Source organism: Strigops habroptila, chromosome 10 (genome assembly GCF_004027225.2).
Source record: "Strigops habroptila isolate Jane chromosome 10, bStrHab1.2.pri, whole genome shotgun sequence".
In the NCBI taxonomy this organism is placed as follows: domain Eukaryota; kingdom Metazoa; phylum Chordata; class Aves; order Psittaciformes; family Psittacidae; genus Strigops; species Strigops habroptila.
Genome location: NC_046359.1, coordinates 30,402,793 through 30,428,781, shown reverse-complemented (window position 1 = coordinate 30,428,781; position 25,989 = coordinate 30,402,793). Strand labels below are relative to the sequence as shown.

The window sequence follows — 25,989 nt, the reverse complement described above, 5'->3', positions numbered from 1 at the left end:
TTGCTGAATAAAAGATTAAATTTGGAATTCAGTTCTATTTTTGGTTGTTTGGAGTGGTGGGGGGGTGTTGCCTTGGTTTTCTGAACTGTCCCTCTGAGATACTGATTTCTGCTCAGTGGGAAGGCTGTGTGTTGGGGTTTTGTTGGTTTGGGTTTTAATACACTCTGGAGGATCAGGCTGCAAAGTCGTTTCAGGATAAATCCAAAATATTTCAGGATACTTAAAGGAGACTTTGAAGGGAGCCATCTGTGCCCTCTGTAACTACTGATACATCCAGGGGGGCATTGAGGAATGGCTTTCTCCATCAGGATATGGCTGGGTTTGTATCAGTAGTCCTGAGGGACAGTCCAGTGTGGGGGATTCCTGGAAGCCCCTAGTTGAAGACTGCCACAATGAGGGGCCGAGTAGAGTGGCTTTTCTGTAGCAGTTTATTCCAACATGGCATGAAACCTCTTAACATATGGGAGAAGCACTGCAAGGAGCTGTATGGTCGTGTGGCTGTTAGTGGGATGCTGAAAGGACTATTGTGTCTGAGAGGCAGGTTACTTACTTTTAATTGTCTATGTGCAAGTGCTGTATTTGGTCAGATGAATGCTTCACTTAACTCCACAGGCTGTGATGGAAACCTGGACGCTCAGCTGATGTACAGGCTCATGCAGTTAGATAGAATGGATCCTGCTGGTGGTGTCAGCCTGTGTCCCAGTCTTAACAATAAATTAACTGGTGGAAGGTAGGAAGCAGGGTGAGAAGAGAATATTCCTGGAGCAGCAAGGCTTAGCATGGGCTAGTGGCTCACTATTACCACTTAGGTGATTCTTGTTAGATGTTCCCTTCTCTTTCTTGACTTTGTGTTTAAGGGTTTCATTATTCATTTATTTTCTTGGGTGATGTATGCCCATCTCTCCTTTGTGTCCAGCAGAAGGCTGTGCTGAGTTCACCTTAGACAGTGAACTCGCAGACTACCCAAGCAATGAGTGGTAAGCCCCTGACCTCAGGCAAGACCCGGAGTTGCAAGGTATCTTGCTCTGCAACAAAGAAGAGGCTTCTGATGTTGCTGAAAATTCAAGGAGAATGGCAGTGCTGGTGGTAATGATGAATAGGGCCATCTGGAGTGCTGGAATAAGTATGCCACATAGTAATTTCCATAAGGGGGTGTGAAAGGATGTGAGGAAGCAGAGGCAGCTGGAGGGCTCTTGGGCAGTGAGGTGCACCCATTAGCTGGAATGTGTGTATTCAGCGGAAGCTCTGATCTTGATCTCATTTGCAACCCAGCAAGATGTTTGGGTAGCCTCTTTCTTTTCCATCCCAGCTCTGCTGTGTTACATTTATTACTATTGACTTTTCCTGGATCTGTTACCCATTTTCCCACTGACTTTTTTAATCTTCCTCAAAGTCCTTCTAGATCCCAACTATTTTGCCTTCTGCAGCTTTTCCCGTTCTTTTCCCTTTCCCTTCTGTGTCGCTCATACCTCTAGCAACAGAAGATCTTGTGTACTGAGTGCTGAGGTATTAGCTGGCATGTTGTTGCTATGCTGAATGCAGCATTGTTTTGCTAGGAAGATTTGTAATAGCCATCTCAGTGTAAATTTCCAAGTAGAAGTAGGACTGCACTGTAATGATTTATGAATAATACGTGGTGACCTAGTTATTGGACTGTTTACTGCATGAATATGCCTGTTGAGCCTAGTGCAAAGTTGTGAGGAAAATAACAAGCTAAAGGAGAAGGATGACCCTGGACAGCACCTTTCAAAGGGTTATCAAGAAATAGCTTTAGAGATGACAGTCAGGCTGTTCATACCTGCTTCGTGCAGAGCTGATCTTCTTGACCTGGGAGCCTGAAAAGCAAATGTCTTTGGTCACCTTCAGAAGAAAAAAAGCCCGCCCTTGAAAGGCAGGGCCCTTTGTTCAGCGAACAGGACAAATGCACATGGCAAGCCTTCTGCGGTACAGAAGACACTAAAATATCATCTAAACCTCATTAAATGTTGTCAAAGATACATGTTTGACTATCTGCCTGACTTAAACTTCTTTTCTTCTTCAAATGTTATTGCTGTTTTGGAAAGGAGCAGCACTCTGGGCTTCCTGAGCAGTTGTTAACAGAGGGAACACGACATGCTGAAAAGAAGGAATGCAGCTAGGTTCAGTGACAAAGTGCTAATCAGATCAAAGGAACCCTGATCTAGCTCTGCTGTAAACCTGAATTTGTTCCCGAGCAGCATAGTGTCCTTTAAATATATCCAAGAGAAACAAATATAAAATGATTTTCCTGGCATAGACGTTGACACTTGCAGCATGTTGGGAGTCTGCCTTATACATGCATATGTGGAACTGTATGTGCATATGCTGTCAAGTCTCTGCAAAAAGAGAATCAAGGAATCACCTTCCAGGAAAGGCAGAGGATCCCAGCTTGCTCTCTGGGTGAGTCGCTGCTCTAGAACAGGCAGAGGATCTGCCTCTGGTAGGTGCATATCAAATACGTTGGGACTTGGACATCTTTAGCTTTGAGTTTGTCAATTGAAATGGTTTTGATTTCTATGTAATGATGCCCTCCCATTGCGAAACAGTCTTCAAATCAGCTCAGAGACATAAAAGGCATTATTTGGTGCAGTTTAAGGTTTTTAAAAAGAGAAAGAGAGAATGAGAAACAATGGAGATGTATTCGTGGCTTGTACATGACATTTGAGGTAATGCATTTGGGCAGTTCTTTGGAATGTCACGCTGAAGTGACCTCAATAGCAGAGCAGGTCCAGCATCTTGTCAAATATCCCAGTGGATGTTTGGTTCTGTATTTAAAATCCTGTGAATGAGATGTAAACTGCATTTAACTTATTTCTTGAAAGCATTAGTTCCAACACCATGGTTGTGTTCTACTGCAGAGATGTGTTTGCTGAGAGGGAATGACAGTTTTTATCTGCCAAGGTCTAGATAGGGGTGCTACCATCTCCTTGAAGGGTCTTGCCTTGAATTTTGGCAAGAACATTATTGGGGTATTATCATTTGCTTTTAAATGTATCACATGTCATCACTTGCTAGGCTTATTCTTTGTTGTTACAGCAAAGAATTTATACATAGCACAGTCAAGTGGGTAGCTGGAATTTTGCCTAGCTTTGCGGTGAAGGGATTCAGGCACAGCACAGATTGGGAGCTGAGTTTGTTCTCCCCTTGCAGTAAAGGAGCTAGCGCCTAGCTCTGTGAGAGCCAGTTTGATGTCTCTCATGTGCATGGTAGCAAACCTCTTTGTCCTTTTCTAGTTGAAGAAGATTGGTGGCGGTGGCTTTGGGGAGATCTATGAGGCAATGGATCTGCTGACCCGTGAGAATGTGGCCTTGAAGGTGGAATCAGCCCAGCAGCCCAAGCAAGTTCTCAAGATGGAAGTGGCCGTCCTGAAAAAGCTGCAAGGTAAAGCAGAAAACTCCTCAGAAGTGCTAAAAGTCACTGTGCATGTTAACAATTAGAATCAGAAGTTGCAGATGTTAATCATTTTCTCTTCAGCTTCCACCCGTATGTTATGTTACAGTAAGTCCTTCAGCTCAGAAAGCTAATACATTCTGCAGAGTGTCTAACTACTCTCTGCAGTGAGATCCAACTACAGGGAGTATTTTTGTCTGCCAGGCTGTAGGAACAATGAAGAGACTCGAACTGCACCAGTGGTACACTGTCTGTGCAGTCTAGTGACACTGATTAGATAGTAAGGAGTAGACCAAGTAATATCTGATGAAGAAATGGGAGTAGCTGATTGCCTCCCAAGGCACCAGGACAGTGTTTGTGACTGTAGCACTGGCAGAATGATGGGGTGTCCAAGTAAAATGGTTGACTGAGTAGAGGAGTGCAAGAAGTGGATAACATGAAGTATAAGGAAACTGGCATTTAGTTGATTTTTCATGTACCTGACTGTCCTGAAGGAGGATGTGAACTAATTTTAGGTCTCTTAGTTTTGGAAGCGGGGGGGTTCGAATCATGTTAAATTATGTGACTATTCTTAAGTTTCCCTAGTACAGCTTTATATCAGTTTGGATGTGGAAGTCAGCCCTGGGAGCATCAGTTTCTGTAGTTGAACCCGACAAAGCTTATAAGCAGGTTTCAAACTGACTGGGAAGCAGCAGAATGGGAGCCTGCCTTGACTTGTGTCCAACCCTGCTTCCACTTAAGCAAACACACTGAAGGGAGACTTGCTTTATACCAGGTGCTGTTTGCTCAGATGAAACCATAAATAAGGTTAAAAGTTAAAACTTTCTCTGCAGCCCTTTAAAGTCTTTAAAGTCACAGTTATTCTCAGTGAGCTAGTAGAACAGTGTGAAAGAAGCCAGCCACTATCCCTAAGGCATTTGCAATGCTGATGAGCTACAGTTTAACACCAAAGGGTACACCAAGTCTTGCTGCAGTTGTTCCTGGCTGAAGGAACAGTGAGGGGACTTTTACTAAAAACTGATCACTAGGGGAGGATGTAAACTAGGAATTCCCAAATCTGTCTTTGGGGAACAGAGGAACTGCTCTTTGCTAAAGTGCATTGGGCATGGATTTCCTTGCGAAGGCAAGGGCAGCTCTTGACAGGTACAGTTTACATGTTCTAGTATATGCCTTTCAAGGGATGTTCCTTTTTGCAGGCTTCCCGTTTTGGATGAGGAAACACCTTCCCACACATTAGTATCCTTATCACCAGGGCTTATCCTTCAGAGACAGTGCTGTGGACCTGTGTCCGTTTCTATACTTCTGCCCTTGTATGAAATACCCAGGGATCTGTTTGAATTAGAGTGAGGTTGTTGCAGGTCTTGCGAAACGGGTTACTCAATGGTTGTGGCAGATTGCCTCTAGCTAAGAGTCAGTGAATTATTCTTGAAGGTCAAATGACTTTCCACAGTTCAGCCTTTCTGAGAGGAGGACTGATAAGGCCTTTTTGAATACACTGGATTGTAATAAATGCAGCTAAGCTGTGTAAAGAGAATTGAAACAAAGGAGAAATCAACCCAGGTCATTAGGAGGCAGCTTGTTCATGATCTGTGACAGGCCTGGAGACACAGAGCTCTCAGAGCAGGTGGCAAGGCAGAGATTTTGATTTTTGCATTTGGTTGTACACTTGGAAATGCTCTGAATTGAGTGAGGGCATGACTGGGTAAAACAGCAGATCATTAGAATACCAAGATGCTGTCATGCTGGCTAGTGTCACTGTGTGGTACATCTGCAGCAGGGAATGCTTGAACAGCAAGTCACATCAGAACTGTGGTGCCCCATCCCTGGCACTGTTCAAGGCCAGGTTGGACATGGCTTGGAGCAACCTGCTCTAGTGGAAGGTGTCCCTGCCTGTGGCAGGGGGTTGGAACTGGATGTTCTATAACTTTTAAGTCCCTTCCAACTCAAACCAGTCTGTGATTCTATGAACTAGCATCAGAAAATGTGCAATGAGTTGACTAATACTCATGTTTTGCCATCAGTGTTTTATGTCTGGAAAACTGAGAATACCAAATGCTTGAGAAAACACCCACCAGTGTACACTGTGTGATCCTGGGCACTGGGGAGAGGGAGCGGTGGTGTGTGGCAATAGCGAAGTCCCTTGGCAAAGCAGTTAGCAAATATTAAGGGACAGGAAAGACAGAAGCAGCAGAATTGGCTCTGCATCAGCTATCCTGCATTTGAGAACAACAGATTACTTCTGCCATATTTTTATAAATCAAGCTGTTCTGTGAAGAATTCAGCGTTTTTGGTTCAAGGTTAATCCCCAAATGCCTTCCTGAAATAAATGCTGGAGTTAAAATAAGAAATTAGGTTGAGAGAGTTGGGAATCATGTATTGTGTATGTTTTCACGGTGAGCTGTTGCAAAGAGGTAAAAAACATTTCAGAAAGGAAGAGACTGACTTCTTCCAAACAAGTGGTGGATGGAGGAGGTTGGTGGTGTTACCATAGGTGATGTGGTCGATTCATGGTTTTCCAGGTGAAAAGCAATGGAACAGTGTCGTCTAAAATTCCTCTGTACTTTTCTGGTAGAACTGAACATTGCAGTCCCTCTTAAATAGTACAGCTGAATTGTTTTGTATTCAGGCATCACATCAACATTAAAGGATTTAGGAGCTGCTGCTGCTCTTCTCAGAGCTTGTGATCAGGGTCTTGCAAGTTGCTAGAGCTTCACAGAGTTTGGGATAGAGCAGGCTGACCATTAGCCCATACTGCAGACCTACATCAGGACCTGATCTGGGTGCAGCTTGACCTCTCAGTGTGGTAGCTTTGGTTTGGACTGCAGGCTGTTGTCAACAGCGAGACTTTCTGGGATACTTTCTGGAATAGCCACATAATGAACACAGCTGCAGGTCCCTCACAGTGTCCCTTCTGCGCTGGCAGTCACAGAATCATAGAATACCAGATTGAATCATAGTCCACACCTGCAGGTCCCTCACAGTGTCCCTTCTGCGCTGGCAGTCACAGAATCATAGAATACCAGATTGAATCATAGTCCACACAGAACAACTGGGGAACTAATCAGTTAATGACTCTTCTAGAGAGTCTCTGTACCTTCTAATAAACACTGTGTGGAGTTTTCCACTGTGAGGGTGGTCCAACACTGGCACAAGTTCCTGAGAGAGGTTGGGTAGTCTCCATCCTTGGAGATCTTCAAAACCCAACTGGATGCTGAGCTGGAAAACCTGCCGTAGCTGTCTCTGCTTGAACTGGGGGCGTATGACTAGGTGATCTCAAGAGGTCCCAACATAAATGATCCTGTGATATTTTTACTTGGTCTATGTGAGATCACTGCCACTTCAGTGTCTCTCAGCTGCCCTGCAGAGTTGTTCTTTTCTGCTCTTACTTGATTTCATTTTTCTAGCTGTATAGTGCTTTTTGGATATTAATGTCTTTGCCAAAGGCAAAGTTCTTTCTGACTTGTATTGTTACTTCAAAGGATTATAGATCATCTTCTGACCAACCTTCCAAATCTTTATACTGTCTTGGAGCTGGGAAGCACCAGCAATGGTGCCCTTTTAGGCTTTGGGTGAAACATGATTGAGAAGTCAGCTTACAGTTCCTTGCTCAAGCAGGTGATGAGCTGAAGCTCTGTTTTCCTGTTGTTACACATTCACCCAAAAAGTTTCTACCAGATTTCTGTCCTGTTTTTTGCCTTCTATGGGCTATTTTAGTGAAAATCAAACCCTCTTGGTCCAACAGAGTTGCTGTAGAGTATTTCCTTGTTCAGGCTGGGCTTGCAAGGCCCAAAACACTCTGGTGCTACTCTGTCTGGCCAATTCTAATCAGATCACCACAAGGTAACACTTCTTTTTTCATCTTTGAGAAGCTGTGTTTGTCTTAGACTGTCCTGTTGCTCCCCTTTTCCAACAGGGCCTTGGCACTGTTGAACGAAAGCTATTTTCTCAGTGTGTGTAGGTTTTCTTGCTTGGGGAACACGGAAATCACATTCTCTTTTTGGTACCATTAGGAATGTTGACCTCAGTATCACAGTGTGTATTACTGTCCGTGATGCTCAGGAGGCCTGCATCCTCAACAGTGCCTGATTTTACCCATATAATCACTGCAGATGGGATCCTCCAGGATGCTGGGCCTCTTCCATGAGGAGTTGCTATTGGAAAGCAAGTCTGTCTTTCCACATCCTCACCACGTGGTGGCATGCAGGCAATCCCACCTTACAGAACCATTGGGGTTTCGAACCGCTATAGACTATGACCTTAGACCTCTCTTTTACTTCAGATCCCACCATGGGTTTACCCACTGTCTGCTGGAGGTGAAGTCGTCTGCTGTTTATCAACACCAGCCTGAGCAGCTCTTTTGGCCTGACTACAGGAGTTGCTCACCACTTGTTTCAGGCTTGGTTATCTCTGGCTTATCTGTCCCTTCCATGGATGAAGGAGTAAGCAGGACTAACCTTACCTGAAGGATCAGGAACTTCCCTTCCTTGAAGAAGGCTGCTGTGCAGTTCCCAGCTACTGGGTGTCATGGGGAGTCCAAGGAACCACATCAGAGAGTAGACTACTGCAGTAATATATATTTATCTCCAAAATTTTCCATAAGTAATAAGTAATATGGAAATGATGAATGAAAAATTCATAGTGTACAGCAACAAGAAATCTGCGTATGTAGTTGCCAAGTATAAGGATAATAAATCTAAGTAATACTATAAAAAAAGGTAGTAAGAAATACTACTTTATATCAGCTAATAGAGAATTACCATACTAGGGACAAATAACAAATTCAGAAAGCATTTCAGGGCTAGTCTGGCACATCTGCCCAGGGAAATTCTGCATGAATACAGCTCCTCTGTCAGAAGAATACTATTTTAGTGCCAAGCCCTCACTTTATTACCTTAATCACTACTGTAAAATTATCTTGAAGTGAGATAATTGTATATGATTGTACCACTTGCACATCATTTTAACCTATTGGGCTTTTCTACTTTGCAGTCAAGCATTTTGAAACCAAGCTAAGCTGCATTGGCACAATATTTCTTGCAGATACAGCATGGATCCAGCAGAGAAGGTTGCTGGTTTAGTTGTATCTGCAAGTGTTTTACTGTGTAGACAAGCCTTTTGGTCACATGTGTTAAAGAGCAAATGGAAAAAAGACCTGCACGGCTAAGTGAATTAGCAACTTATCCAGAGAGCAAGAAGGGCCTTTGCAAGGTTTCAGCTGTTTGACCCTCTTAAGCTCTGTCTACATTAGTGAGCAGTGTAGTACCAGCAGATCAGTGGATAGAAGCAGTTGGTCAGGCCAATATGTCTCCAGCATGTGCGGTTTGGGGATTTTACACTATAAACAACACGTGTTTGGGGGTCTTTGTTTTGGGTTAGTTTTAATCTGGTCCCCCTTGTCTGAAGGGCCAGTTGTTCATTTGGACTGTCTCCTTTAGGATTTGGGGACTATTTGGTGTGTACCTGGAACGGAGCTTCTGGGCCTGTTTGCTGAGGAAAGTTGACGTGACCCAGAGGCACTCAGTGAACAAGACTGGCACACAGTAATTGTGATGACCTAAGGCAGTATGGAAGCTTGCTTTAAAAACTCATTGCCATTATAAACCAGGACTCTGAGATTCCTGTTCTTTGGAATCATGGGGAGAAAAAAATGGGATGGTTTACTGTCATTGAACACATGGAAGAGTCCTGTTGCTTCTAGAAGAGCAGATGTCTTTGTGTCTTCAGTGCTTTTCTAACCCTTTGGAATACAGACAGATGGAAACCTGCCTGCTCTCTCTGTGACTTTTTGTCCCCCACCTTGGATTTGCCGCGGAGGAACATTCAGGTGGCAAAAGAGCATCTGTGAAATACTATCCAGACTCTGGTTTCCCATTTCTGAGTCTTTGAGGTTAATCAAAACGCAGTGGCTCTGTTAGAACAACTCTTGCACAGCTTTTGGGGAACTTGGCATGGTTATCTCAGTGTCAGTTTGCCTTTCCAATGGCAGCCTTAATTGCAAAAATAGTAATCCAGTATCCCTGCTTAAATCCAGTTGATTACTTGCTCCAGCTTTTGGGCTCCTGCAGAGAGGGATGTGGAAACCATCTTCACATGCGAAACCAGGTGCTGTGTCTGCTCTAGATGATCAAGTGGGGCTGTGTGAGGCCCAGCATCAAATGCTTTGAATTCAGAAATATTTTCCCTGTCCTTATGCCTCCTTGAGAGGTCTCTCTGGGAGCACTCTGAAGGCTTGTGAGACTTGGATGGTGCAAAAAGCTCTCTCATGAGGCATACAGTCCAGATGCCTTCTGGTCCACAGGCTCCCCAAAATACAGATTTGGCCACCGCATTCGCTTTCCTTTGCTGGCATTCTCCTTGGAACAGCCTAACAGTCAGGTCATCAGCTGAAATGGGCAGGTTGTTTTGGTGCTGAGCCCTGCTTTATGTCACTGTGGTGGCAGTTTTGCCCTGGTGTGAGGCCCCGTGTACGTGCCTTTGACCTCACTTGCAGCCAGATGCTCCTCGGCTCCTCAGCGTGTCACTTGCTCTGTCAAGGCAGCTTTTCAGCTGAACCAATCTCGTTGCGTAGGACTCTGATTAATTTTATTCTGCAGTGCAGAGATCTTCTGCATATTGAGTAGTTGTGCAAGATGCAGCCTGGTCACAGGCACTGTGGGGTTTGAGTACCTGATTTTACTACAGCAGATAGGGAAGTAGGGCTGTGTTCCTTGGTCCCCATTACAGCCAGGGGTTGGAAAGGTAAGGGTTTCCTATCAAAATACGAGAAGAAAAGGGATCTTGCTTTTTTTTCTTTTCCCTCATTTGCCAGTCCTAGTCTTTTCTTTTTGCATATGTGAGTTTTTCATGTTCAAGTGGTGCCTTAACTCTCTATGGTTCAGTTTGTTACTTTTATATACATGTTTTATATGTCTCTATTGTATTTTGCTAGGTTGATGTAACCAAGCTATCTGGAAAGCAGAGTAATTTACCCCTGGCAGGGGGTAAACCTAGCAGGTTTTTAGGCTGTCACAGAATGGCACATTCAAACACTTGATGCAGCTCTGCCCAGCACTGCATTTTTCTATGTGGAAGAGTCAAATGAACTGGCATTTGGACCACATGTTTTCTGTGTCAACAGTGATGTCACGAGAAGGGTGGATGAAAGAGGATTTAAAACACACTTTTCTTTGAGGTTGGGTTGAATTTTTGCTCCTTCAGTATTCTGCCTTGCCCTATGTGGGATCTATTATCAGCTGCTCATCTTAAAGATTTTAGTGAGCTTGGGAAAGGAGAGGAGGAACCATGCCATTCAAGGTCAGGCAGCTTTACCTTTTACTGTTTGATTAGAAGGTGACAACCAGCCTTTTGTTGCTATGTCCATTAGTTCACTCATTTATTACAGAAGCACTAGCAAGGATAACCCAGTTGATTAAATCCTGGTTGATTACTATTGGATAACATCATTATTTGAGCCTTACTTCCAGCATAGAATTTGTTTGCTTTCATGTTCAAAACTCCTTGTCTCCAGCTGGGTTGACAAGTCCCTGAAGTCAGCTAGTTTGTCTGGCCAGAGATGAAACTAGCTGCAAAGGAAAGAAAACTGTATGCAGGTCAGCTTTGCCAAGCTACAGACACTGTTTCCAAGCAAATTAGATAATAACAAAAATAACTCTCATCTCATTTTCTAGTCCTGTTGGATCCTCCATTTCTTTAGACCGCTTTTACAGAAGTGAATGCAGTATCTGTGATAAGCTGATAAACCCGATACTGATGTGGACAGGCAAGAGGACAGCTGTATAATGTATCTCTAATGTAGGAGCATGAAAAATAGCTGCAGCTTCCCAAACGGTGGTGAAAGCAATTGTATAGCTGGATGTCCACAACTGTGCGTATTACAGAGACCCTGGCAGTGCCAAGTGCTCAAGCAGGTTATGTCACTAAGGACTCGGGCTTTTCCTATGCAGCTTCCTTCAGGGTTGAGCTGCTGGGTGGCTGTGCCATGCTGGTTATTTTTGACCACCAGTATTCTGTTAGTTTTGATACTTTCTGTATTACCTGAATAAAAAGAAACTTGACAGACGATTCTAGAATTAAGCTGATTTTGTGATTAGAGGGGTCAGAGGCCACTGCAGATGTGAGAGGCAGGCCTTAAAGAAAATGGGTGCCTGGCATGGATAGATGCAGGGGATGATTTGGGCTGGGAGGGAGCACCTCTGGAGGTCCCTAGTACAACCTCTTGCTCCATGCAGAAAGGAGTAGATCAAGTTGTTATAGGCAGTGCCATTACTGATTAATGTATATTTTTGTGTTCCTCCTTTTAAAATAGGGAAGTATGAAACAATAAGCTTTGGTTGAAAAACTAGTTAAAATCACCATTATTCAAGTTCTGCAAAGATATACAGGGCAAAGCTCTGCAATGATACTCACCCCCTTCCTTGCCTAGAAACCCCACCAGGAACCAAAATACACTGTGGTGTGTATCAACCTTTACGCTGTTATCAACAGTCTGCTGTTAGAGGAACTCATGCAGCATACAGAAACCACACGATCTCAACTCCATTACAGGTCAGGATCTGAAACCACAGCCTCTGCTCCCTCTGCATTTTGTATCACAGAGAATGACCGTGAAGAACGAGCTGAGTGTTGCGGGGTGGCTGGTTGGCTTTGATTTTGCCTGAATAGATGTCGTTTGTACTTCGAGCACCACGCCAGAACTCAACATGAAACTGCCTATGTTTATTTCCTTCTTTTATTATGAAATTGCTTTAATGGATCCATGGAGTTTTTTTCCATAAGCATCTTTCTTTTCCAGATGCTTCTGACTATTAAAATCAAAGTTTGTCCATGTTGAAGTAGGATTAGTTTAGCCGTTCCAGGGTATGCAGTGCTAACAGGCAATTGTAGTGGTGCTACCATAAGTAGTTCAGAGATGGTGGTGGCTGTGCAGGTGTTGCCTGCATGTGGTGGTGGTATAAACTGCATTTTGGCACACTCACACTTGTGCCCTCTGTCAGTTTGAGGATTTGAGAATCCCTGACACAGATTTCCACTCATGGCTATTTCACTGGCAGTTTTCTTGCTGAATGTCAGTAATCTCCTGAACTATGAGACTGGGAAGGAGAAATAAAATCAGTTTGTTCTGCAGAACTCCCTGCCTGATGCCACTTGCATTTACAAGCCCTTGAGCAGAAACCATCTTTCCAAAAATCGTGATCGCAGGATTGCTATCTTCCATTTTGTATGTTTCTTTTCAGGGAAAGATCATGTTTGCAGATTTATTGGCTGTGGAAGGAATGAAAAATTTAATTACGTGGTCATGCAGCTTCAGGTGAGTTCTGGGCTTCCCCTCTATCCCTGTTCCATGGAGATGGCATCACGGTGAAGGATTCACAGTGAGAGAAGATGGGCAAGCGCTGGAGACTGGCAAAGTGTAGAGACTTTGTTGTACATAGAAAGTGGGTGGAATGGGAGTGAGACAGGGAGGGTGTTGCTGTGATATCCTCCCTTGGGATAACTCCACTTGTCAGGATGTGCTAAGATATTTCACATCACACAGTTTGAGGCAGTGCTGTCTATGCCGTGCCTGTTTCCCAAACAGAACATCAGTTGATTTCCCAGCATAATGGTCTGGTATCTTCTTATCAGCCAACACAGCATTTGAAAATTAAATGAAGTATTGGAAGATCTTGTACAAGAAATAAAGCAGACATAAAGTGAGCACCTGTCTGAGGAGGATTTCTGCTTTTGGGGGGATGCATGTTAGAACTTGCAGCTGTGAAATGCTGTGTGTGATGATTTAAGCATTTTATTGATTGTTTCAGGGCCGGAATCTGGCAGATCTCAGGAGGAGTCAGCCTCGAGGGACTTTCACGCTGAGCACCACGCTGCGATTAGGCAAACAGATTCTGGAATCAATAGAAGCCATTCACTCTGTGGGATTCCTGCATCGTGACATCAAGCCTGTATGTTGTTTTGAAAATTTGGGGTTTGGTTGTATGTCTGTCTGTTCTGCTTGAGTCAATCAAGACAGTCTGAATATGGGCAGATCTGAGTGGAGGCACTTTGTCCTTGCGCACTCACACTGTCTGACACATTGACTATTTTCTCCAAGTACAGACTAGTAATACAGTATTGTCGTTCCTTTAAGTGCATAGAAAACTAGTTAGTATAGACAGAGGCTGCTCCATGGTGGGTTAGTAGCTGTCAGTCATACTTGTACCAGTTAAGATCACATGATGAAGCAATCTAATTTTGAACAATCATTTGGAGTCCAACCAATTATTACTATAAAAGGGATTCAGAAAGGATGTCTTGCTCTATGACCCATCACGTGATAAATGATGCGGCCACAAATCCTTTATGGTAAAGGATATAAGTGTAAGATGAGGGGTTAAAAAAGAGCTGCTCTATTTGCTTGTTAGTTTATTTACTAGGAACCAAACCAAGTGATTTTTAGATGTCTGAATGTTCAGATCAATTGAGGTAGTGCAGTACAGCGGATGGAGATTCTGGGGGTTAGGGCAGAATAGTAAATGCTGGCAGCTGAACCATGATCGGAATCATTTGTCTGCAGTAACTCCAGGCTGGTATGCATGTGATGGAGCTCTCACTTTTTCGTGTAGCAGCTGGAATTTAGTTAAGCTAATGTGCAGTTTAGTTACTTTGAGACTCCACAGTCATTTGTCTGCATAGTTAACCTCTTAACATAGCAGCGATTGGCTAATCACAAGTTTAGGATGCACCTTAAAATTCTTCTCTTTGGCTTATGTTTCCACCAGAGGCATGTGCGGCTATGTGACAAAGTTTTGTTACTAAATGGCCACTCTTACCCAAGTTGCTGGTATCAAACTGATCTGGTTTTCTTTTTTTATCTAGTCCAATTTTGCCATGGGCCGCTTGCCTTCAACGTACAGGAAGTGCTACATGTTAGACTTTGGTCTGGCCCGTCAGTATACCAACACCACTGGTGAAGTCCGGCCAGTAAGTACATTTGAAGTCATTTCTTCCACTTCTGCAACTGCTTAGGCATGGAAAGCTTTGGGATTTTGTTTGGTTTGTGGTGGTTCTGCTCGGTCATTATATTGGACTGCATTGTCTGCAAGGTGAGACTTCAGCTGAGTTGAGAATCTAAGAAGGGATGCTTGTTTTTGTCTTACAAGGTGTGTGGCTTTGTTTTCTTCCTTTTCATTTGAGATAATCATGCTTTCCACAGGCTTGCAATACTTCCTGAGTACCTAATGGCCAAGCAAAGAGGGTGAGCCCAGTGCTGGCCATGTAACTTCTGTAGTCCCAGAGGACTGGTCTAGTTCAGTCCTCTGTGATCTGGGGAACAAGGTTGGTGTGTTCTTAAAGCTTTTTATGACAAAAAATTAAAATGCTGGAAGTTAGAGGCTGACTTGATCTCTGAGGCTGGGCTCACTGTGAACTGCAATCTGTGATGCTGTTCTAGCCTTGCCTGGCTTTGGTTTTGTGTACATTGCTCCCTGATAAGATTTCTTAGCAGGTGGATTTCAGCGTGCCTGCTTGGAGGGGAGGTAAGGGCAGAGGGCATAGTTGCACCACATGGCATGTGTGTTATCTTCAGTCCTTTTATCAGCACTGTGTTATGTGGGGTCACTCATAAGGATACATTAAGCTTCAGATGCTCTAGGTATCATTTAGAGCATTCCTAGATTTATTTTGGAAAACAGCTCAAGCAGGGAGGGCTCAAGACAATCTCTATGCTTATCATCCTAAGCCTGTACCTTTGGGGTCTGCACATCTCTTCCACCTGCAAGATAACTGTTGTTCTGGAAAAGATTGACAATGTGATAGCTAAATTCCAAGACTCTGTAGTGCAGGATAGTTGGGTAGTGGGAAGAGAGCAAAGATCAGTGAGCAGATTCTGTGTCTTTTTCTTTTTTTCTTTTTTTCCCCCCTGTCTTTTCAGTTGGACATTACAAGCCTTTTCTTTTTAGCTGTAGATGGGAGCAGCTCGAAAGGTTGTGTTTGCGTCTTATTCTTAAGACGACACACACTATGTATTGCTGGTCTTTCTTGTTAATGCTGTTGAGCTTAATGATAACCCTCCTCCATACTGCCCTTTGTAAAATGCAGTCCCACTCCTTTCCTCTTTCTGCAGTCAGAATTCTAGCCCAGTACGGGTTGAAACAGGGTTTCTGCAAAATCTCTACATTGCTTCAGTGAAGCCATGAATATGTGTGTATTTCAAGTCCTGTTGTTTGAACAGTGTTCTGTCTTTACAATTAAAGAAACCAGTTGTTCCCGATGTCTCTTCTTCTGGATCCTCTCTTTTCTTCCTTTCTCCCGGTAAAATTACTTTGCTTTTATTTTGCTACATCCTTGGACAATACTGCCAGGCCCTGTTTTTGGAAACAGCACTCCATCCAGCCTTGATGTATTTCAGGGCAAAAGACTCTTCAGCATGTCTTACAGGCTGTGTCCTGTTTGGGTTGGTGTGGGTGAGTTGGGGCTTTGTTAGGATGCAAGGCTTGGAGAAGGTTGGTCTTAATGCTGGTTGCTTGCTTGCTACAGATGGGTCTTGTGGAAGAACTAATGACATATAATCTTGTCTTGAAAAAAGACTTGGGGATCCCCAGAGGGGTGGGGTATCCTCAGCTGAAAGGTTGGTTTGGGTTGCAGGAGGATCATGGGGGGTGAAGTCTTGTATACCAACTGTGCCTGTTCCTCCTCGCCACACTGCATGTGGTAAGGGGTTTTGACAAAAATTATGCAATAAAAAAATACTGACTTCGGTTCCTTTTAACATTGTTATGGTCACTGGCCTGTTCGATCTTTTTGTGTCCCTGCTGCCTGGCCCCGTGGATGAGTCCCTCTTACCAGACTGAGACATTTGCCTGGAGGAGCATGGTGGATTGCTGCCCAAAGAATGTGCTGAGGATTGGGAAGGAGATGGGGGTGAAGGGTAGTGTGAAGACAAGTGAAATGAGATTTTTATGTAGGGAGGAGGAGGTTTTTCCTTTTTTTTCTTTTTCCTTTTTTTTCTTTTTCCTTTTTTTTTCTTTTTCCTTTTTTTCTTTTTCCTTTTTTTCTTTTTCCTTTTTTTCTTTTTCCTTTTTTTCTTTTTCCTTTTTTTCTTTTTCCTTTTTTTCTTTTTCCTTTTTTTTCTTTTTCCTCTTTTCTTTCTCTTTTCTTTCTCTTTTCTTTCTCTTTTCTTTCTCTTTTCTTTCTCTTTTCTTTCTCTTCTCTCTTCTCTTTCTCTTCTCTTTCTCTTCTCTTTCTCTTCTCTTTCTCTTCTCTTTCTCTTCTCTTTCTCTTCTCTTTCTCTTCTCTTTTCTTTCTCTTTTCTTTTCTTTCTCTTTTCTTTTCTTTCTCTTTTCTTTTCTTTCTCTTTTCTTTTCTTTCTCTTTTCTTTTCTTTCTCTTTTCTTTTCTTTCTCTTTTCTTTTCTTTCTCTTTTCAGAACTTTATAATTTATTTCACCAAAGACTATTTCAAGCCAGTAGGTAGATTCTTCTTTCTCCATTCTCTTTCAGTTTCTTTATCCATGAAGAACCATAGAATCCCAGACTGGTTTGGGTTGGAAGGGACATTAAGCTCATCCCATTCCAACCCTCTGCCACGGGCAGGGACACCTAGTCTGTGCTAATGTAGGACAGGTTTTGGACCATAACTCCTTGATCATTACTGGTCTTTATTCAGGTCTGCCAGTTGTGTCCTGAACACGCAGTACAGACAGCTTTATTCTTTTCCACTGCCTGTGACACCCTGCTTTCAGGGACATGTTCCCTGTGGCTCCACAAATAGTAATTGAAAGTGGTCCAGCGTTTAGCAGCTTGGTCTTAATTATTTATTTGAAAACAGAGGTGAGGCCATGTTTTTCATGGAGCCTCTCTCCTGTTGCAGGAGCTGACACTGGCCTGTTCTGCTCAGCAAGCAGGTTTTTTAGCTTAGTCAGCTGCAGCCCATTGATCAGCTCTTGATCTCCTCGTGGCTCCAACTGCAGTGCAGCACTTTGCAGCGCTGTGCTGAAGGCACCGCTCAGCTGTGAGGGCGGCTCTGTGAGTCAGGGAGCAGAAGGAAGATGCCGTAGGCAGGACAGGGCATAGCCTGTTCAGACGAGCGTGATGAAGGCTGCAGAAATGTGTCAGCTAATTGAGAAAAAGGTATTTCTTTTCCACAATATCTGCCTCGGGTTAAAAATAAACCTTGCTGCAGTGAACAAGGTATTAGAAGAGGAGAGTGTGATATGTGGTACGTTTTTCTACGAGGTAGTTTTCCCCCCACTGGAAAATGAGCTGTAAAATAGCATAAAGGATATGAGCTCCAGTATCGTAAGACCCCAAATGTTCAAACATAGAAGTCCAGTAGCTTTTATACTTGCTTAGTACCTGAAATATATGTACAGCTGTAACATTATGTAGGAGATGAGCATTTTGCAGTAAAATAAACAGATTTGTGGAGCTGTAGTACTCCGTGTGCTTAAGAAGAGATCATTTTTGTCTTGAGCTTCATATGTTTAAAAGGTAATTGAAGAAAAGGCTGATAGCACAGCACAGTCACATGGATTTAGCAGAGATGGGGAAAGGGAACAAAATGGACCTTTGTCTTTAAAAATATCTCACATTTAATATATTATAGAAATGCCATTTCTGTGGGAATGGGTCGGTTATAAAACAGATTGTGAAAATTACATAAAGGTTCTTGCTGTTACTTTTATTGTTGGTGCAGCAAATTTGGACTTGAGAAGGGAGTTCGTGTTCCAGTTTAAAACACTGCAACTACAGAAAGCCAGTGCAGTTGAAATGAAATGTATGAAAAGCAGGCCAGCTGATGGATTTTGAAATTTATTAGCAAGCAGGGGCTCTTGTATCTTGTTACAGCTAGTTGGTTCTCTATTTTCCTCCCCTGGTTCAGTGAGGGTGACCTCAGATCATGAGGTTGTTGGTGGTTTGATTTTATGTAGCAGCTCTGGTTAGAGCTCTTGTGCTACAGGGGTGAGGGAAACAGGAGGGCATCTCAGGCTCAAATCCCATATATACCTGCAGGGAACTGAGATCCCATTTTCCATTTCCAAGTGCCTTTGCTGCTAAGCTGCAGGGGGGATTTGGTACATCTGGATGTATCATTCCTTCTGGCCAATGCAGTTCCACTTGAAGCCTTGATTATTCTTCCCACTGGACTGCAGAGAGAGGAACAGGAAATTATTATTATGTCTGGTGGTGGGGGAACAGGGGCTTCACCCCCTGGGCAAGTGAATATTGAGTCGGATTGCAGGTTAAGTCTTCCCTCAATCAGGTAAGTGTATTTGCTGCCAGGTTACAGAGTGCCTGCCATATACTTTTCTCTCTCTCTTTAATAAATATTCAATTATTCTGTGCAAAAGAGGTCCATTCCAACCGGGATGTTCTTAGACTTGCATCTCAAATCACCCTGTGGTGTAGGGGTGAGGGTGTGCTCTGGAAGGAGGGTGGTGTGGTTTTCATTTTTGATCAAAGGGTGGAGAGGTTTGAACTTGGCTCTGCTGCATCTCAGTGGTTGCCACAACTCTCTCTTGTCTTCCTTTTAGTAGAAGAGGGTCATCTTCTCCATCTGACTCCAGGAAAGCATTATGAGCTGTAAATCCCAAAGGCAATGTGGTTAACACTCTACAACGCTCTCCAAAATATTTCAATTTCAGTGGCTCCCCAGCTCTGTGTTACAGCTCATGACGAACTTCTCTTCCTTCTTCAGCATTCCCCATGCTTTCCATGGAGGTATTCAGTACTGCATGTTCCCCAGTGGGACCATGCCTGTAAGAAACAAGTGCAGCTTTGAGACCAAAATTCTCTTGTTAAAAATAGAATTATAATTGAATAATAGGATTATAGCTGGAGTAAGCCTTTGAGTAAAAAAAAAAAAAAAAAAAAAAAAAAAAGCTCATTCTTAGCCCTGTTTCTAATGTGAGAAAGGCATCCTCATCTCCAGCACAGGTTCTGGTGCACAAATTGCATGATGAGGTGGTTGGCATGTGCTATTTGGAAAGACAAAATTATTACCTTGGTTTCTTCTCATGTTAAAATCCATCGGTAATTTTGAATTCTCCTGAAGTAAAGAAGGGAAGGTGTCATTTTAACTGATCGCCTTCAGGTCTTTTGCTTTGCAAGTTAACAGGAGATTCATGCAAAATCTACAGAGTTCCTAGAACTTGCACATTTTTAGGGAAGAGGAATAGCAAGACCCAGAAGAAACACCACTGAGTTGGTTGCTCTTGAATAGGTTGGTTTCTGTTGGAATCAGTGTCTCCTAACTGAGGTCTTTCCTCAGTTTACTGAATTGAGTTTTAAGGCTGTACAATGTATAATATTAGCTCTTGCCTCTGATCAGGGTGGCCCTCATATTTCTATACTGTGCAATGCACGTCGTAAGATACAGTGACTGCTCATGTGGCCTAAAAGCAGCACTGACTTTTGTTTTGCTCTCTTTCAAACCATCATAGAATCCCAGACTGGTTTGGGTTAGAAGGGACCTTAAAGATCACCCAGTTCCAACCCCCTGCCACGGGCAGGGACACCTTCCACTAGAGCAGGTTGCTCCAAGCCCCTGTGTCCAACCTGGCCTTGAACACTGCCAGGGATGGGGCAGCCACAGCTTCTCTGGGCAACCTGTGCCAGCGCCTCACCTCCCTCACAGGGAAGAACTTCTTCCTAATGTCTCATCTAAATCTCCCCTCTGTCAATTTAAAGCCATTCCCCCTTGTCCTGTCCCTACAGGCCCTTGTCAAAAGCCCCTCTCCAGATTTCTTGTATGCCCCAGATAACTTTAGGAAGAGAAATCACGGTAGAATCACCCAACTGGTGTGTGGTTAGGCTCTATGCATCTCTGCTCTAAGCTTAGGGGTTTTATACCGTTAGGTGTGATCTGTGAGCAAGGGGAAATCGGTCTCTAGAGGGACCCCTTTCACCACTTGACAGCACTCACACACCACAGGCTCACCCAGTGCTTGGGGTCCAGATGAAACTAGATATAGCATGGGCCAACAGCCCTGGGGAGGATGCTGGGAGATGGTAACAGCTAAACAGGACACCAGCCTTCTAGAGGGATACAATATTAAATTGTTTTTTAATTCATTTCTGTTTAATTTTTTTCTCATTTTGTTGTTTTTTATCATGTTTTTCTTTGGGTTTCTCTCTGTTTTACAGTTCTTTTGGGCTCTTCTTTTGAGGCTGTGTTTGATGCGTTGGCTTCCCATCCGCTGCTCGTAACCATCTCTGCTATGAGTTGTGAGTGAGCCATCACCATGCTTCTGGGTTTTCATTTTGTTTTGTGCTTTTGTTATATACCGAAGTCCGAATGATACCTGGTTTTTTTTTTTTTCCCCTCATGATATGTTTGTCTTTCAGCAGGAACGTGACAGCCACCTAAATGTGCTGCAGAGGCCTAGAACACTTGGGATGCTGCCTGAGGGGCTGGCAGGCATTTGGGTGGTGCCAGAGACTGTGTTTTTGTCACTTCTGTTGTTGCAGAGGCCAGGGGAGGGGAGTTCTTTCCTCTTATGCTTTTGCCTCCAGCTTCCTCTAGTCGTTTCTGACTGCCCATTGGGATAAAATACTACAAAGTGCTGCTGTTTAAATTAGTGTAAATCACATATAAGAGGTGCAGAATTTGCCTCCACGGAAGAGGTGGAAATGCATATCCCTGTGTCTCCTCCATGACCCTAACTGATGGAAGCAGAAGGTTGCTAGAAGTCACAGAGATACTTCCTTTTAGTTCAGTTAAAGCTTCCTTTCACTTTTCCTTCTTATCACAATTTTTCCAAGGAGTCATTTCAATTCAAGATATATCTCCAAGTGCTTTCCATGATCTGTGGCATTTCCTCTCTCCCGTTACCACCTTCTATTCAATCTGCACTCTCTTCTCATTTTCTTACTGCTGGGAATCCTTTCCATGTTTCCAGGAGAGGTGGGTCCATAATCTTAGATGATAGCAGGCCTGCCAGGGGCAAAGGTGGTGGATCTCATGGAATGTTTGTACCTGAGGCTTCCAGACACTGGGGGAGAACCAGCAGATATGTTCCATGAGAGTAAATTACACAGGCATAAGAAACAGCAGGAGGAAAATACTAGCATCCAAACATAAGTTTTTAGGAAGGAAGCTGGAAACTGGGACATCCAAAACACCAATCTAGGATCCAGTGAGACAAGAGGAAAGATTCAGATTAATGAGGAAATATGAGCACTCCTGACATAAAGAGAGCATATCTAGGAAAGACAAACTTCCCATGAATCATGAGGGTTGGCACTTAAAATACCTATGGTCATGAGTGTTTGAGCTGGAGAATGATGAAAAGCTGATAGGTGCCAAAGGGCACAGTTTGGAATAATGCATCTACTTCCTGTAGGATTTTATTACCTAATTCTGTCTTTGTCTGTGAGGTAGTGTTCATTGCTAATGTACTAAAAGAAACACAGAGTGTAATTTTTGCTCTGTGATGGTGATCTAACACATTCTCCCAAGCTGAAACTCATTTTAAACCAAGCTTCTACCAGTGCAATATACTTCATATCTTGATCATCTCCCTGACAACACTGCGTAATAAATTACTTTAGCTTTGTGCTAGACACAGTCTGAATGCAGGGAGAGATGCACTTTACCCCGAGTAACATTTTTGATAGTAATACTGACATGGAAAAATTAAAGAATAAATCATGTATGGTTTTAAATTGTATTTCAGTTTATTACTTTCTTACAATCTGGGGGATTCACATAGGTTGGGTTATTCCATAGTCTGAAGCTCCTAACTTCTGCGCTTTCAGTTCTGTGTCAAATGTGGACTGATCTGGACAGCAAGGATGCTTTATCTAGACTCTTTTTCCACTGCTGGACAATTCAGTGGTGGCATGGAATTTATTAACTGGAAGAAATGAAGCATGTAAAGAAATCATCTGGAAAATTAATGTTGATGAATTCAGAAAAGAAGTCAATAACAGTTGGGTAGACAGCATGTGCTACAATAGATGCTCAGGCATCTGTTTGCTTGGATGGAAAACAAAGTATCTCCATAGCCATGGAAATATTTGATTGCAATGATTAGTGACACAGTCAAAAGGCATGACTGACTGCCTTGTGACTGCCTGGGCAGTCAGATATGGTTAAAAGAGGTGAAACCTTTACAAGAAGATGCTGTTCACACAGCCTCTGCCTGTTGTATTCAAAGCTCTAAACATCTCGTCAAATAAATTGCATAGTCTTGCTCAGTTGCAGTGAGGTACCCCACGAGAGAAGACTGGGGAGAGCCCCTTATCCTCAGCTGCAGGACTGGCTTGGTGAAGTGCCCTGTGTTGGCTGTGGGACATGCTCAGTTAAAAGATGGCTGGGCTTCTGGCTTGCTTCTGAAAGAGGAGGGGAATACATTTGCGAGCTGCCTAGAGTTGGTTTCAGAATAGATCTAATTAAAGACTGCAGAGATAGCCTGTCTGCCAGGAATAGTGAGTATTGATCTAAAAAGATTTTCAGAGACATTGCCAACCGTGCTGAAACCATCACAAGTGGTACTCGCCTCAGGATATACACAGCTGATAACTGAAGACACTGGAAGTAGGGAAAGAACATGAAAGACAAACTCCCATGGGCTGCAAACATTGAACAATGTTTGTTCTGAAAGAATCAGGGGTTACACATTAGAATTGTTCATAATACACTTATGGCCCATGGAAAGTAACCAAACACGCTGTGTTCCACTTGTAATGGAAAAGAGGAATGTCCTCTTGCTTTTGAATATGTAGAGGACATTTACAGTGATGGCTGACTCCAACAGATGTATTCCATTGGCCAGTATTCTGCTTTTCAGGAACTCACATCAGTGAAATCACAGGAATTCTGAAAACTATTTTGCAGTCATTTGTCAGTAGGAACCCTAAATGTGTGCTCCAGGAGGGATGAGGTTCATGTATCATGAATAGAATATCTTAACTATTACCTGCTGCTAAATAAGTAGCTTATAGTTCAAGCTGGAGTACTGCAAGATTAAAGCCTGCATTAAGTGCATGGGGTATGCATATGGGTTCACCTCATGGAGTATTTGATTAGCATAAAGGAGCTGTAAGATAGATGTAGCTTTTTTTGCTTGGAGTCACTATAGAGAGCTGCATTATGCACCATTCAGGAGTGTGTTAGTAGCATGATATGGTGAACTTGCTTAAAAACCATTTTCTTTTTTCTGAGAGTACTGAAACTCAGAGCAACTTCCCTGTACCCAGCTGAAGCAACTGAATTGTATGTATTTAAACTGATAGAAGAGTGCCCTAGAATAAAAGTGCAGAGCTTTAGGCTTAGTTCTGAAAGCACAGGTACTGCTGAAAGAACAGACATGGATCAACTGACCTAAGGTGGGACAAGTTACATAACTAGAGTTGTTATTAATGTGCTCAGATTCCTGCCTAGAGTAGGATCTTTATTATGAGTCCATTTAGTTCTTTGCCCAAGCTTAGCCCAATGGTGGCTGGGCCTGAACCCAGTTTTGCCACATGAATTTTGAAAGCACTGCTGTTAACTCTAGTGCTTGTAGCTAAGCTGGAAGGATTATGTGGATGTCTTTATTTAAAAAGCATATTTTTTTTCAGAACAATGACATCTTCAGTAAGTGCACTCATATGGTATGATGTTCTTGTGGAGGCAGCAATGGAAAGAGTTGGAAGTGTTGCTCAGCCCCCAGAACAGAGAAAGCCTCTAGCACAGAGGAACAGTCACAGGAGCACTGCCTTCATCCCAAGGCTGCTATATCAAGCTGAGGATGCAAGGAACAAGAGAGTCAGAGAAAGAAAAAATAGATACCTGGTTTAGGATATACACGGAAGAACCAGGAAAAAAACCAAGAACTTTGAAAGTCAGAGGTTATTGATTTGTTTTAAGTCTCACAGAGGATGTTGACAGCAGTGCCAGCAAATGCCTATGGCTCTGTGTCAGAGTAGGGATCCCTGTACCTGTCCCAACCAGGCTGCCCTCAGACTTTGCTCAGCTCATGTTATTCACGACTCCGTTTTGCGCTTGCACTTCTTTACCAGCTTTTCCCTTAATCTGGAATTTAAAAAGGAAAATATGATCTTGAATAATGTTCTTAGCTCTGTGCCTAGACTTTTACTGTTCTAACACTGTCACCACCTTGCCCTCTCTGTAAAATCAGCCTTTCTAGAAATGCACAATTGGAGACTGCTGGCTGCTACGGCAGATGAAGGCAAGTAGGAGCTTTTTATTCCTTGGGTGCATATGAAATAGCAGTATAGAGGAGGAGTTCTCAGCAATTGGCTGCACAGGGGGTTTAGTAATCTGCTCTGTCACTGAGATGTTTCTTGTCTCCCTTCAGCCCCGCAACGTTGCTGGTTTTCGAGGAACGGTTCGCTACGCTTCTGTGAACGCACACAAAAACCGAGTGAGTATTTGGGCTTATAAGGAGCTAACAGCAAGGTTATTTCTCCTCAGAAACCCATTTTCAGGAGCAGAGGAGTAAGAGGTGTGATTTGTGGTTTGTTACTTTTACAGAAGTTGGTGTATCAGATGAATTCTATGAGGTGGTCAAGGGTGTTGGCTGTAAAATCAAAGTAATGATTCAGTTTTTGGATCCTCTCTAGATTTCAGCCTTAATAATTGCATTGTCAGACACTTTTTAAGGGAAAAAAACCCAAGTCACACTAAAGTGGAAATCAGGTTAAGTGCCAGGCTGCTTGCTGCTCGTTTCTAGCAGAACTTGGCTGTGAAATACCAGGTGCCAGGTCCCCAAATCCATTCTCCACCTGAAATATGTAATATTAACATCATGCCATCAGATGAAGAGCCACATGTGAAAGCTAGGTTTACATTTCCCTGAAAATATCCATTATTTACCCAGTGTCTGGCCTGTTTTATTCTAAATGTTCCAGAAATCTCATCTAACATTCTTCTCAAAACACTTGTTTGTCCTATTTGATCAGTTTACGTTTCTGTGTAGACAGTAAACAGTAAGTTCTCTGGTTCTGCTGCTAAGTGCTTGCAAGATGGAAACTCAGCCCTCCTGAATTACCTTCAGGTTTCTGGCCTCATTGGGGATGACTCTGTAGGATGACCTGTGACACAGGAGGAGGTTTCAGGTTTCTTTAGTGAAAGAAGTCCTTGTCTGCAGAATGTAGAAAGTGTGATGTGGGGAGGGCAGTTGAACACCATCATGAATCCATTTTATTTTCTGAGAGATGCTAAGAAACCTGAGGTATCATTTTTGGAAAAGCTGAATAGTGCCAGCTGTAGCTGGCATCAGCTGAAGGTATATTTAGACACGAAAATGGCTGTATAATGCTTGCTATTCTGAGAGATAACATTCTAGACATTGGATGTTGAGCACAAAAATGACTTCATGTGCTTTGACGATTTCAGCCTTAATCTCTGTGTTTCACTTTCCCATTCGCTGAAGACTTTCTACACACAGTTTGGGGGTTTGTTGGTTTGGGGTTTGTTTTTCTTAATCTGGGTTATTTCACATCCCATTAATAAGTATTCCCTTTTGTACACTCAGTGATGGAGAGTCTAATGGAAAACTTGTGCTTTGCTGTATAGATAAACTCTTTCATTGTCACAAAAACCAAATGAGGTTATTCAGGTAGCTGTATTGACATTGCCAAGTTTAATAAATACTTGG

General features: G+C 43.0%; 1 protein-coding gene across 12 annotated transcripts in view; it reads left to right on the top strand.

Moving 5' to 3' along the window:
• The window catches only part of TTBK1 (tau tubulin kinase 1), an 81,379-nt gene that overhangs the window by 15,944 nt on the left and 39,446 nt on the right, over window positions 1-25,989 (top strand). For 10 of the 12 annotated variants that reach the window (XM_030499456.1, XM_030499458.1, XM_030499450.1 and 7 more), the window contains 5 exons: window positions 3,252-3,399; window positions 12,642-12,715; window positions 13,209-13,349; window positions 14,263-14,367; window positions 24,688-24,753. In XM_030499456.1, coding sequence (XP_030355316.1) covers window positions 3,252-3,399; window positions 12,642-12,715; window positions 13,209-13,349; window positions 14,263-14,367; window positions 24,688-24,753 — 534 coding nt within the window. Of the gene's footprint in view, window positions 1-3,251; window positions 3,400-12,641; window positions 12,716-13,208; window positions 13,350-14,262; window positions 14,368-20,587; window positions 20,609-24,687; window positions 24,754-25,419; window positions 25,618-25,989 lie in introns of those variants that run through there. The other 2 variants (XM_030499461.1, XM_030499460.1) reach the window with 2 other exon arrangements.